This window comes from Bubalus bubalis, chromosome 16 (genome assembly GCF_019923935.1).
Source record: "Bubalus bubalis isolate 160015118507 breed Murrah chromosome 16, NDDB_SH_1, whole genome shotgun sequence".
Taxonomy (NCBI): Eukaryota; Metazoa; Chordata; class Mammalia; order Artiodactyla; family Bovidae; genus Bubalus; species Bubalus bubalis.
This window is the reverse complement of record NC_059172.1, coordinates 67,809,017-67,823,851: the sequence shown is the minus strand read 5'-3', so window position 1 is coordinate 67,823,851 and position 14,835 is coordinate 67,809,017. Positions and strand designations below refer to the sequence as shown.

The 14,835-nt window shown below is 37.4% G+C and overlaps 1 protein-coding gene across 7 annotated transcripts in view; it reads left to right on the top strand.

Annotated features, from left to right (window-relative positions):
• CUL5 (cullin 5) overlaps positions 1 to 14,835 on the top strand; it is a 138,702-nt gene that overhangs the window by 109,565 nt on the left and 14,302 nt on the right. For 6 of the 7 annotated variants that reach the window (XM_025266946.3, XM_006053333.4, XM_006053334.4 and 3 more), the window contains 2 exons: positions 11,064 to 11,196; positions 13,046 to 13,177. In XM_025266946.3, coding sequence (XP_025122731.1) covers positions 11,064 to 11,196; positions 13,046 to 13,177 — 265 coding nt within the window. The remainder of the gene's footprint in view (positions 1 to 11,063; positions 11,197 to 13,045; positions 13,178 to 14,835) is intronic. The other variant, XM_044929776.2, reaches the window with a different exon arrangement.

The following is a 14,835-nucleotide window of genomic DNA, read 5'->3' as shown; positions in this document are numbered from 1 at the left end:
TATTCTTATCTATAGATTTTCCACCAGATATGTTAAACATGTGACTCTGAGACGCCGGTTGAGAAACAGTCTGGGGTCAGTTTTCCGACCCCAGGATCATATCTTGTTTTCAAGATTATGAACTGTTCCCTCTGGACTTGTTCCAAGAGTCTCATGCCTTATAGCATCCAGTTTATCAATAATTATAAATTTCTTTTGCGGCCCTTGACGGGGCCTGTTTTTCTTTTATTCTTCCTGTATCCTACAGTATCTTTTTGAATTATGTTTTTTTCTGGATATATGCTCAGGAGTGGGATTGCTGGATCATATAGTAGTTTTATTTTTAGCTTTTTAAGGACCGTCCATAACAGTTGTACCAACTTGTATTCTCACCAACAGTTTAGGAGGGTTCTCCACACCCTCTCCAGTATTTATTGTTTATAGACTTTTTAGACATTTAAAAAAAAAATCATTTTATTTATTTATTTGCTGTGCTGGATCTTCGTTGCTGCACAGGCTTTCCTCTAGCTGCAGCAAGCAGGGGCTGCTCTCTAGTTGCGGTGCACAGGCTTCTCACTGCGGTGGCCTCTCTTGTTGCAAAGCATGGACTCTAGGGTGCATGGGCTTCAGTAGGTGCAGCTTGTGGGTTCACTAGTTGCTGCTTCCAGGCTCTAGGGCACAGGCTCAGAAGTTGTGGCCCATGGGCTTAGTTGCTCCATGGCATGTGGGATCTTCCCAGATCAGGGGTTGAATCCATGTCTCCTACAGTGGCAGACAGATTCTTTACCACTGAGCCACCAGAGAAGCCGTATTTGTAGAGTTTTTGATGCTAACCATTCTGACTGGTGGTGTGATACCTCATTGTATTTTGATTTGCATTTCTCTAATAATTAGCCATATTAAGCATCTTTTCATGTGCTTTTTGGCTATCTGTTGTCTTTCGAGAAGTGTCTGTTTAGATTTTCTGCCCATTATTTGGGCTTCCTTGGTGGCTCAGACAGTAAAGAACCTGCCTGAAGTGCAGGATACTCAAGTTCGATACCTGGAGGATCCTCTGGAAAAGGGAATGGCTGCCCAGTCCAGTATTCTTGCCTGTGAAATCCCACGGACAGAAGAGCCTGGTGGGCTAAAGTCAGTCCATAGGGTCGCAAAGAGTTGGACACAAATAAATGACTTTCATTTCACTTCAATTCACTTCAGTTCACTTCACTCTTTGGCTTACCAGGTGGTGCTAGTGGTGAAGAACCCGCCTGCCAATACAGGAGACATAAGAAACATGGGTTTGATCCCTGAGTTGGGAAGATCCCATGGAGAGGGCATGGCAACCCACTCCAGTATTCTTGCCTGGAGAATCCCATGGACAGAAGCCCATTATTCCTGGTGGGCTATAGTCCATAGGGTCATAAAGAGTTGGACACAACTGAAGCAACTTAGTACACACGCATGCGCATCATTTGATTAGGTTGTTTGTTGTTTTGATATTGAGCTGCATGAGCTATTTGTATATTTTGGAGATTAGTCCTTTGTCAGTCACTTCATTTGCAAATATTTTCTCCCATTTTGTAGGTTGTCTTCATTTTGTTTATAGTTTCCTTTGCTATGCAAAAGCTTTTAAGTTTAATTAGGTCCCTTTTTTTTCCCCCACTATTCTATGAGGTAGATCCAGAAAGATCTTACTGCAGTTTATGTGGTTCTGCCTGCATTTACCTCTATGAGTTTTATAGTGTGCAATCTTACACTTAGGTCTTTAATCCATCCATCTGAGTTTATTTTTGTGTATAATGTTAGGAAGTGTTCTAATTTCATTCTTTTGCATGTAGCTGTCCAGTTTTTCTGGCATCATTTATTGAAGAGACTGTCTTTTCTCCATTGTATATTTTTGCTTCCTGTGTCATAGATTAATCAACCATAGATGCATGGATATATTTCTAGGCTTTCTACCCTGTTCCATTGATACATATTTCAGTGTGTGTGTATTTTTTTTATATCAATATTGTGCCAATACAATATTGTTTGATGACTGAACTTTGTAGTATGGTCCACAGTTAGCAGGAAGCCTGATTCCTTCAGCTCCACTTTTCTTCCTCGGAAACACGGAATTTTTTTAAGGAAACATTTAACCAAGGTTGAATTCTTGGCATAAATTTTACTTTGTGATGATGTATTAATTCTTTTTGTATATTCCTGGATTTAATTTGCTTATGTTCTGTTAAATATTTTTGTTTATTTTGGGGAATGATTTACCTCTTTCTGGACTTTGTGCCTTGAATAATTTTCATTTTTGTGATATCTTTATTGTTTTCTGATTTTAGGATTATGTTGACCTCATAAAAAGGGTTGAGAGTTATTCTTTCCTTTTGTATGGTTTTAAAAGAAATAGGTTAATTGGTATTACTTCTTCCTTAAATGTTTGGTAGAATTCATTGGTAAAACCATTTGGGCTGATAGTTTTCTCTGTGGGCAGATACTGACAAGTTCAATTTCTTTAATAGATACAGGGCTCTTCAAATTTTTAAATTTAATCTCATTTTAGTTTTGGTTGTGCTTTTTAAGGCATATTTTTTCTCAGTTGTCAAAATAATATACACAGAGTTGGAAGTTTCATTATCTTTTTCTCTTTGAAAATATATTAAAACTTTTTTCTAGAACTATTTGAGAGTAAGTTGTTCATTATTCCAAGTACAGTTGTGTATATTTTCTACAAATATAATCCCAATAGAGCTATCAAAATAATTAAAATTGACTTTGATGCATAATAACCTTCTACTCAGATCACTAAGCTTATTGACCATATTGTATTCTTTGTAGCAGGATCCAGTACACAATCGTGTTTTACACTTAGTTGTTATATTTCAATGGACGTGAGTTTGAGTGAACTTCGGGAGTTGGTGATGGACAGGGAGGCCTGGCGTTCTGCAGTTCATGGGGTCACAAAGAGTCGGACACGACTGAGCGACTGAACTGAACCGAACTGACCTTTTTCTTTGGTCTGGAACCATCTCTCCTTTGACTCTTGTTACCTTGACATTTTTGAAGATTACAGTCCAGATTTTTTGTGGGATGTTCGTTAGTTTGAGTTAATCTGATGGGTTGATTTTTTTTTTTCCCTTAAAAGTCAGGTTTGCATCTTTGGCAGAAGTGAAAGTCTATTATTCTTACTGCATTTTTTGTTTTTGTTTTGGCCATGCCACATGGCTTATGGAATCCTAGTTCCTCAACCAGAAATTGAACCTTGTCTGTGAAACAGTGGAGTCCTAACCACTGGACCACCAGGGAATTCCCTTACTGCATCTTATCTAAACAACGGTGCATGATTTTGATTTATTGCAGTATCAGTTTTATTCAGTTTGGTCACCTGATTAAGTTGGTGCATGCCACACTTCTCCACTCAGTTATTTCCTTTTCCTTTTGTAATTAGGTATTTGTTGACAAGTACTGTACAACTATGTAAAGATTCCATCAGTTCAATTCAGTTTAGTCACTCAGTCGTCTCCAACTGTTTGTGACCCCATGGATTGCAGCATGCCAGGCTTCCCTGTCCATCACCAACTCCCGGAGCTTGCTCAAACTCATGTCCATTGAGTCAGTGATGCCATCCAAACATCTCATCCTCTGTCATCCCCTTCTCCTCCTGTCTTCAGTCTTTCCCAGCTTCAGGGTCTTTTCAAATGAGTCAGTTCGTCACATCAGGTGGCCAAAGTGTTTGAGCTTCAGCTTCAGCATCAGTCCTTCCAATGAATATTCAGAACTGATTTCCTTTAGATCCCATCATTGTTTGTTAAATTTTCAGTTTGTACATTGATTTTTCTTCTCAGTATGGATTCAGTTTACTATTACTATATTTATTCAGTGGGTTCGCTATTTTTTTTGAGGCAGGGTGCTGTGCCACACAGCTTACAGGATCTCAGTTCCCAGGCCATGGCAGTTAAAACCCTGAATCCTAACCACTAGACACCAAGGAACTCTCATTTTGTTGTTATTTCAGTTGCTAAGTCCTGTCAACTCTCTACAACTCCATGGACTGAAGGATGCCAGGTTCCTCTGTCCTCCACTATCTGCCAGAATTTGCTCAAATTCAAGTCCATTGAGTTGGTGATGCAGTCTAACCATTTCATTCTCTGCCACCCTGTTCTCCTTTTGCCTTCAATCATTCCCAGCATCAAGGTCTTTTCTAGTGAGTCAACTCTTCACATCAGGTGACCAAAGTATTGGGGCTTCAGCTTCAGCCTCAATCCCTCCAGTGAATTATTCAGGTTTGATTTTCTTTAGGATTGACTGGTTTGGTCTCCTTGCAGTCCAAGGGACTCTCAAGAGTCTTCTCCACACTTTAATTCAAAAGCATCAGTTCGTCAGTGATCAGCCTTCTTTTTTGTGGTCCAGCTCTCACATCTGTACATGACTACTGGAAAAACCATAGTCTTGACCATACTGACCTTTGTCAGCAGTAATGTCTCTGCTTTTTAATATGCTGTCTAGATTGGTCATAGCTTTACTCCCAGGCAGCAAGTGTCTTTTAAATTCATGGCTAGAGCCAGTGTCCACAGTGATTTTGGGACCCAAGAAAACAAAATCTGTCACTGCTTACACTTTTTCTCCATCTATTTGCCATGAAGTGGTGGGACCAGATGCCATGATTTTAATTTTATTCATGTTGAGTTTCAGGCCAGCATTTTCACTCTCCTCTTTCACCCTCAACAAGAGACTCTTTAATTCCTCTTCCCTTTCTGTTTTTAGAGTGGTATCATCTGTGTATGTGAGGTTGTTGATATTTCTACCAGGAGTCTTAATTCCAGCTTGTGATTCATCCAGCCTGACATTTTGCATGATGTACTCTGCATAGAAGTTAAATAAGTAGGGTGACAATATACAGCCTTGCCATACTCCTTTCCCAGTTTTGAACTATTCAGTTGTTCCATATCTGGTTCTAACTGTTGCTTCTGACCCTTATACAGGTTTCTCAGAGAACAGGTAAGGTGCTCTGTTATTTCCATCTCTTTAAGAATTTTCCACATTTTTTTGAGGTCCACACAGTCAAAGGCTTTAGCAGAGTCAGTAGATGTTTTTCTGGAACTCCCATAATTTACTTTTATTTTTTATTTTCATTTTCAAATTATCCTAGGTTTCACAGTGGCAACTGGTTTCTGAGTCCTTTTAACAGTAAATTCTTCTTTTCTTTTTGGCATGTGAGGTTTCCAGATTCATTTTGCAATTTATGTTGCCTGGCCACAGGATTAACCATTTTGACAACTTTGACAAAGTCCTAGTTGATTTTAGTGGATGTTGGTATTTAGTGAGCAAAATCTGGTGCTGGATGTATTCATTGGTATTGTTGCTTCACTGGTCTAGTCCCCCTCAGTTGGCAAACTAGGGTGGGGATACACAAAAGTATTTAAAACTATAGTACCTGGCCTTGTTTCTTTGTGGATACACGCCCCACCCTGCTAAGGCTCTGACTCCCCCAACTAGGCCGCCCCCTACATGAATGCCTTCCTCATCCAACTGGAGCCTTAACACTTCCCCTTTTGCCTTCCCTTTGCATGGAAACCCTCCTTACCTATTTGTTCTCTCATACTCCATACCTGGCCACTCCTTCTCATCCATATACCCCTTGTCTGTTGGTTTTTGAAACCTGGATGCTAGTCCTTTCTAGTGGACATCTAATTTGCCAAGCTTAGGCTCTGACACCGGAGAAGGCAATGGCAACCCACTCCAGTACTCTTGCCTGGAAAATCCCATGGGCCGAGGAGCCTGGTAGGCTGCAGTCCATGGGGTTGCGAAGAGTCAGACAGGACTGAGCGACTTGACTTTCACTTTTCACTTTCATGCATTGGAGAAAGAAATGGCAACCCACTCCAGTGTTCTTGCCTGGAGAATCCCAGGGACGGAGGAGCCTGGTGGGCTGCCGTCTATGGGGTCACACAGAGTCAGACACAACTGAAGCAACTTAGCAGCAGCAGCAGCAGCAGGCTCTAACACTGCATGCAAGGCTTTAAACCCTGCAAAGATGGCTCTTCTATTCTGCTTGGGCTTTCATGTCCTTGGTTAAGTTTATTTCTAGGTATGTTTTTCTTTTGGATGTTGCTATAAATGAAATTGTTCATTTAATTTCCTTTGGATTGTTCACTGCTGTTGTGTGAAAGCACAACTAATTCTTGTGTGTCGATCTTGTACCCTGCAACTTTGCTAATAAATTCATTCATTGGCTTTAAGTAGCTTTTTTGTGGGTTCTTTAATAACTTGGTATATAGAAGGTCATTACATCTCTTACTAAAGATACTTTTATTTTTCTTTCTTTCTAATTTGGAAGACTTTGTTTATTTATTCATTTATTTTTGCCTAATTGCTCTAACTGGAATTTCCAGCTCCAAATAGTGATGAACAGTGATGAACAGCAGTGGTGAAAGTGAACATCCTCCTCATTTTTGCTTAGCATGTTATCTGTAGTTTTCTTTTTTTATAACTTTGTTATTCTTAATAAAAAGCATGGTGTTATGACTGGTAGATACAGCATGTGCATGCTAAGTTGCTTCAGTCATGTCTGACTCTGAAACCCTATGGACCATAGCCTGCCAGACTCCTCTGTCCATGGGATTATCCAGACAAGGCTACTAGAATGGGTTGCCATGCTCTTTTCCAGGGGATCTTCCCAACCCAGGGATCGAACCCGTGTCTCTTATTTTCTCTGCATTGGCAGGCAGGTTCTTTACCTCTAGCGCCACCTGGAAAGCCCAGATACAGCATAGTTTATTTAATTTATCCTTTATTTATACACTAAGTAGTTTCTGATACTTTGCTATTTATTAATAGTGTTCCAGAGGATAATATTGTATATATGCCATTTTTTGTTTCTGTACTCTAAATTCCCAGAAGTGGGGATTACTGGGTTCCTCTTTATTGTTTTTATTCTAAGGTGAGCATGTCCTATCTTTAGCTCCACATTAAGTAGAAAATTTCTCTGGAAAAAAATGAGTATTATTAGCTTATTCAGGCAGCAGAACATGAGTGTTGGGGCTGTTGGAGGTGCTTAAAGTAATTAATGTTCTAGGAGAATAAAGCTGCTAGAAGCATCCAGGTTATTTGGAAGACTCACTTCTGAGGAAGAGTATAGTAGTCATGGTGAGGCAATGCTTCCACTGAGAACAAGCAGGAGAGTCAGGTAAACTTAGAAAATAGTTATTTTAATATAATATTATCAAAGAGCTACAGAAGCAACTAGAACACACTACTCAAAAATTATGGAAATGAGGGATAACCTTTCAGAAGTTAGCTGAGTCTTTGTAGCTTTGTTTCAAAGAAGTAACTGAGAATCTAGATTTAGCTTAGACTGAGCAGTACTGCTAGGGAACAGTAGAGCTTTTGGTTGTCACACAGTATTGAATGAAAAAACCCACTAGGCTCTCAACTGAAAGCCCAGAAGGAACATTCCTTAGATTCATTGACTAACCAAATGTAGACCGATTCTTACCAAAACTACAAATCATTATCCTTGAACCAAAATAGTTTGATTGGGTTAAAGTCATCAACCTCTTCCTTAGCAGAACAGAGGGTGAATACACTCTTAATGGAAGATAAACATCATCTGGTCCCCTGGCACGCTGCAATCCATGGGGTCCCAAAGAGTTGGACATGACTGAGCAACTGAACTGAACTGGTGGTGCCTCTGTGATTATTTTTTTTTAGTTGAAATACAGTTGATTTACAATGTTGTGTAAATTTCAGGTGTACAACAAAGTGATTGTTACACATACATATTTTTTTCAGCTTCTTTTCCCTTATAGGTTGCTATAAAATATTATGTATGGTTCCCTGTGCTATACAGTAGGTCCTTGTTGGTTATCTGTTTTATATATAACAGTATGTATATGTTAATCCCAAACTCCTCATTTACCCCTCAGCCCCTCCCCGATTCTTTATATGCAGTGCTAGTATTCATTGCGACATTACTACTCCTATGATGGCAGAGAAATTTATGGGCAACTGAGAGAAAAATAATTTTACATGCAGACTCTCAGATGACCCCGTATTAGAGTTAGCAGATAAGTACTTTAAAATAATTAAGATTAGGACTTCCCTGGTCGTCCAATGATTGATAGTTCGCCTGCCATGTAGGTGACTTGAATTCAATTTCTGATCTGGGAAGACTGAAGATTTTACATGTCGTGGGGCAACTAAGCCTGTGTGCCATAACTACTGAGCCCATTCTCCAGAGCCCAAAAGCCGCACCTACTGAAACCCATGCACCTAGAGCCTTTGCTCCAGAACAAGAGAAACCACCCCTTTGAGTAGCCCGTATATTGCAACTAGAGAGTAGCCCCAACTTGCTGCAACTAGAGAAAGCCCACAGATAGCAACAAAAACTCAACACAGCCAAAAAAAAATAAGCAAATAGATAAATAAAAAATATTTAAAAAAAAAATAATTAAATTGATAGCTTAACCACAGTGATATATACCACTAACACCCACTAGGATGACTGAAGTGAAAAAGACGTTAACAAGTGTTGGTGAAGATGTAGAGAGAAATTGGAATCATATATAGTTGGTGTGTAGCTACTATTGAAACAGTTTTGTAGTTCCTCAAGAAGTTTAACATAAAGTTAACATGTGACCCACAGTTCCACTCCTGGATATATACCCAAGAGAAAAGAAATTGTGCATCTGCTAGAAACCTTGGAGATAAATGTTCATAGCAGCGTTATTCTTAATAGCCAAAAAATGGAAAGAAACCAAATGCCTATTATCTGATGAAAGGATAAGGAGAACGTGATTTGTCTATGCAATGGAAATATTATTTAGTTATAAAAGGAAGATAATCTGATATATGCTACAATATGAGCGAAATCTTGATAATATTGTACTAAGTGAAATGAGCCAGTCACAAAAAGAAACATTTTCTATGATTCCACTTACACAAGGTATCTAGGATAGGAAAAGTTATTGATACAGATAAGAAGGAATGGAAGATTATTATTTACAGGGTTTCTGTTTGGGATACTGAAAAAGTTCTGGACATAGTGATGATATTTGCAGAACATTGTGAATATGCTTAATGCCCCTAAATTGTACACTTAAAATGGCTAATATGTTAAATCTTTTGACCATGTTTAAAAGTAGAATTTTTTTGAAGGAACGAACTGATATGTGCTATCATCTGAATGAATCATAAAAACATCATCCTAAATAAGAGTTATCAGTCACAAAAGGGCACATATTATATGATTCCATTTATAGATGTCCAGAAGATACATAAAGTAGATTAGTAATAACCACAGACTGAGAGGCAGGCATCACTGCAGAATGAGATTTGACTACTACTAAGTATGGGGTTTCTTTTTGGAGTAATAAAAATGTTTTAAAATTTTATTTTAATGATACTTGTACAACCTTGTGAATATACTTTTAAAAAACATTGGATTGCACACTTTAAATGGATAAATTGTGTGGTATGTGAATTATATCTCAGTAATCTTAAATAGATCATAAATGATAAAGAGTAAATAATATATATGGATAATTAATAGACAAATAGTTGGAAATTGTTACCTGAGTAAAGGTGAAATATCTATAACAATATGTTATTGGAATAATAGAGAAAGGGAAAGGAGGCTTGAACTGTTGACCAAAATTTTTCCAAGTTGAGAAAGACGCCAACTTTATATTCAAGGATCTCTCTTTGATTCCCAAACATAATAGCTACAGATTAAACCATTCCTAGCTACATCATACTAAAACAGCTAGAAACTGGAAACAGAACAAAACACTAAAACATCTCGAGAGCAGGGAGAATGACACAGTACCTTCAAAGAAATAATAAAAGACTGACAGCTGTTTTCTCAACCTGTTGAATTGAAAGAAGGGGGATAGACCACTCAGCTGTTATAGTAGTTCACACAGAAGCTAGGCACTGGCAGTGCAAATAGATCGGAGGAGATGAATAGATTCTTGTGAAGTAAGTTAGTGGCCTTCAGACTGGCTGTTTCTCCCTCAAGAGATACAGAAGGAATTCCCAAAAGTATGCCAGTGCAGATGCTTTTCAGAAAATCACTTTCTGAAATTGAGCCCTCTGGTGGAGGTATCATTGCAGTTTCTCCTTTCCACTTCTTTCTAGAATTACTCTTCCCTGTTTTGTAAAGAAAGGAATATTTTGAAGTATTGGTATTATTGTACAGAAAATGAATTTCTGATGACTAGGTATTATATCCATTTGCAAGATGACTTCTAATTGTTTGCTTTCAACACAATTGATGACTAATTTGATCCATTATTAAAAGTAACTTTTTTTTGTTAGATCAGTATGTGTTTTTTAACAATAATTCAGGAAATGGTCAATGAATTGAGTAACATTGTAAGGAAAAATTCTTCTAGTACTATCCACTTACTTATGTGAATACGATTTTTTAGGGAAAATACATTAATTTATAAATATAATTTAGAAGAAAGGAACTTCCCTAGTGGTCCAATGGTTAAGAATCCGCCTTGCAATGCTGAGGAAACGGATTTGATCCCTGGTTGTGGAACTAAGGTCCTACAAACAGAGCAACTAAGCCCACATGCCATAACTAGAGTCCATGCGCCGCGAGGAAAGATCCCGCATGATGCAACAAAAATCCCACATGCTTCAACTGAGACTTGAAGCAACCAAATAAATATTAAATATTTATATATTTTTTAAAGTAGATGTAGGACTTCCAGGTCAGAGAAGGCAATGGCACCCCACTTCAGTACTCTTGCCTGGCAAATCCCATGGACAGAGGAGCCTGGTAGGCTGCAGTCCATGGGGTTGCGAAGAGTTGGACACTACTGAGCAACTTCACTTTCACGCATTGGAGAAGGAAATGGCAGCCCACTCCAGTGTTCTTGCCTGGAGAATCCCAGGGACGGTGGAGCCTGGTGGGCTGCCGTCCACGGGATTGCACAGGAGCCCAAGAGTGAGTGCCTTCTTGAGCTATGCAACCTCAGTGTAGACTTCCTCACCCTAGTCCCACTGGATTTATAGAACATAACAAATCTGTGAAAAATTGACTTTAGAAAAAATATTTGCAGATTCAGTCATTTTTAATCACCTGCTTTTAATGTGTTTTTTAGGGTGGGATTAAAAACTCAGCCTGAATCAAAATGCCCTGAGCTGCTTGCCAATTACTGTGACATGTTGCTAAGAAAAACGCCATTAAGCAAAAAGCTAACCTCTGAAGAGATTGAAGCAAAGCTTAAAGAAGTGGTACGTAATTTTTTCTAACTTCAAATTTGTAATTATCTTTGAATTTGTGTTTTGATTATAAAGCTTTCTGTGATAGCATCAGTTTTTCTTTAAAGTATATACCTATAAGCAACTAATATTATGAAATTTTGCCAGTAAAGACCTCTTTGTTTTTTTTACTGAAAATTTTTACACTATAGCTGCCAGAAAAGGAAATAGCATTTAATTCTTCCCCTTTCTTGATTCTTTTTTAAAAGTCAATTCAATTCTAATTCCTATTAAAGGACAGCAAAAGGAAAAACAGAGCTAGCTGGTGGTGTTTGGATCCCCAATTGAGAGACTGGGAGTTTTTCACTTCTTTTTTGTGAGGGCCCAAAATAGATAACCATGGATAAATGAGTATAGATAAAAAGTTAGTTGCTTTTATATTTGTTTATCTCTGCTTGTTGTTGTAATATGATATAAGCCAAGGACATCAAAGAGGAAAAAATTAGTAAGTGAAGATGTAGAGAAAGTATAGACCAAAAGGGTTAGAAAGGGAATACCCTACCATTTCATGCCAGTCAAAATGGCTGCTATCCAAAAGTCTACAAGCAATAAATGCTGGAGAGGGTGTGAAAAAAAGGGAACCCTCTTACACTGTTGGTGGGAATGCAAACTAGTACAGCCACTGTGGAGAACAGTGTGGAGATTCCTTAAAAAACTGGAAATAGAACTGCCATATGACCCAGCAATCCCACTGCTGGGCATATACACCGAGGAAACCAGAATTGAAAGAGACACGTGTACCCCAGTGTTCATCGCAGGACGGTTTATAATAGCCAGGACATGGAAGCAACCTAGATGTCCATCAGCAGATGAATGGATAAGAAAGCTATGGTATATATACACAATGGAATTTTACTCAGCCATTAAAAAGAATACATTTGAATCAGTTCTAATGAGGTGGATGAAACTGGAGCCTATTATACAGAGTGAAGTAAGCCAGAAAGAAAAACACCAATACAGTATACTAACGCATATATATGGAATTTAGAAAGATGGTAACGATAACCCTGTATACAAGAGAGCAAAAGAGACACTGATGTATACAACAGTCTTTTGGACTCTGTGGGAGAGGGTGAGGGTGGAGAGAATAACAATGAAACATGTATATTATCATATGTGAAACAGATCACCAGTCCAGGTTCGATGAATGTTACAGGGTGCTCGGGGCTGGTGCATTGGGATGACCCAGAGGGATGGGATAGGGAGGGAGGTGGGAGCGGGGTTCAGGATGGGGAATACATGTACACCCATGGCGGATTCATGTCAGTGTATGGCAAAACCAATAACAATATTGTAAAGTAAAAAAAATAAAATTAAATAAACTGAAAAAGAAAAAAAGAAAGGGAATACCCTGGTGGTTCAGTGGTTAGGACTTACGGCTTTCACTGTCTGGGCCCAGGCTCAATCTCTGGTCAGGGAACTAAGACCCCCCCAAGCTGCACAGCACAGCCAAAAAGTGGGGTGGAATGGTGGTTAGAGGGCAGATTAGTGTCAGAATAAAATGAAGAAGAAACATAGAAGAAAAAAATATAGGGGGGAACTACTGATTTTCATATAAAGTTTTGTCACATATTATGTAAAATCTCAAAAATTGATGTTTCTAGGAACTAAAAGGCTATTCGGTTATAGTCTCAAGTTTGCTAACTTCTTGAAGAAGTATTAAAGTAGTCTATCAGGACTGGTGGTTTTTCAGAGATGGGCATATCTGTATATGTTTATATAAATCTCTGAATTTTGACAACAAGGGATATAGAAAAGTCCAAGTGAGAAAGGAATGGCTAAGAGTGTGTGTATATTGAAAATAACTTTGCTTTCTATACAGCTCTTGGTACTTAAATACGTACAAAACAAAGACGTTTTTATGAGATATCACAAAGCTCATTTGACACGACGTCTTATATTAGACATCTCTGCTGATAGTGAAATTGAAGAGAATATGGTAGAGTGGCTAAGAGTAAGTAAAATTTTTAAAACTATTTGATTTTCTTAAGATAGCATATGGTTCATATGTATTCGTAAGTAATGAATTTTGGTGATATTTTAATATTGAAGAAATAGGGAACATTTTATAAGACTATAGCATCAATTATATAAAATAAAATATATTTTGTTAATAAAGAGCAAAGTGCCTTTGCTCTTCCTTTGCTTCTTTTGTTTCAGTCTTTTGTATCTCCACCCTCATTGAACTGACCTTATTAAATAAGCTAAAGGACAAATCATTTCAGTTTTAAGATAAGTTTAGTACTCAATGTTTAGCCAATTTTAAGATAAGTTTAGTACTCAATGTTTAGCCATTGAGATGTTTGTAAATAAATACATCTATAAAGGAAAAAGAACCAATACATAAAAGGTGATGGCTTATTTATGTTAATCAGTACTAATTATGGTCAAATTCCCATATTAAAATACTTTAAATCTGTTCCTTTCGGTTCATTTTAGTGGAATTTGAATTATATTAGCATACCATAAGTGAATGTCTTTGATTTATACACATGGTGTTATAAATATTATATTAATATATGATAGTAAAATATGTATATAATTATATGCATGTTTGTATTATATATATATATATATATATGCTTTTCATTTATATGTGTATTTCATATTAAAGATTTGCAGATAGCCCTGCTTTGCATGGTAGTGTGGGATAGTAAAAATTACTGTGCAGGTTATCTTAATATAAACAATCACTGGGGAATTATTGGTGCCAATGTTTTATGACTTGGAAATTTTTGTCAAAATATTAGAAACTCTTACTATCTGTTATAAATTATAGGAAAAAGAAAAATTAGTAAAATTAACGTGTATTTAGTATACCGTGTAAATATTTAAAACAAACTTTCAAATTTAAAGTGTTTTTTTCTTTGTAAAAGTCTTAAAGACTAGTTAGGAAAGTATTTGAAATTCACATGTCTGATATTGTATCTAGAATATATAAAGAACTCTTACAACCCAACAGTGAAGACAATCAGTTAAAAATGGACAAAGTATTAGAATAGACATTTCTTCACAAAGATATGCAAATGTCTAATAAGTGCATGCAAAGATGTTCAACATCATTAATCAGTAGAGAAATGCAAATCAAAGCCACAATAAGATGCCACTTTACTTCCACTGGGATAGCTTAAAATTTAGACCCTAACAAATATTGGCGAGGAAGAGAAGAAATTGGAACCCTCATGCATTGCTGATAGGAGTGTAAAATGGTGCAGCAACTTTGGAAAACTGACAGTTCCTCAGAAAGCCAAACATAGTGTTGACCTGGCAGTTCTACTCCTAGATAATTCCACTTATGAGAAATAAAAACATATAACACATAAAAACTCGTACATGAATATTCATAGTATCATTATTCATAATAGCTAAAAAGTAAAAAGAACCCAAAGGTCAATCAGCTGATAAATAGATAAAATATGGTTTAGTCTAATATAGTGGAATGGTCTAGTGGTTTTCTCCACTTTCTTCAATTTCAGTCTGAATTTGGCAACAAGGAGTTCATGATCTGAGCCACAGTCAGCTCCCGGTCTTGTTTTTGCTGACTGTATAGAGCTTCTCCATCTTTGGCTGCAAAGAATATAATCAATCTGATTTCGGTGTTGACCATTCTGG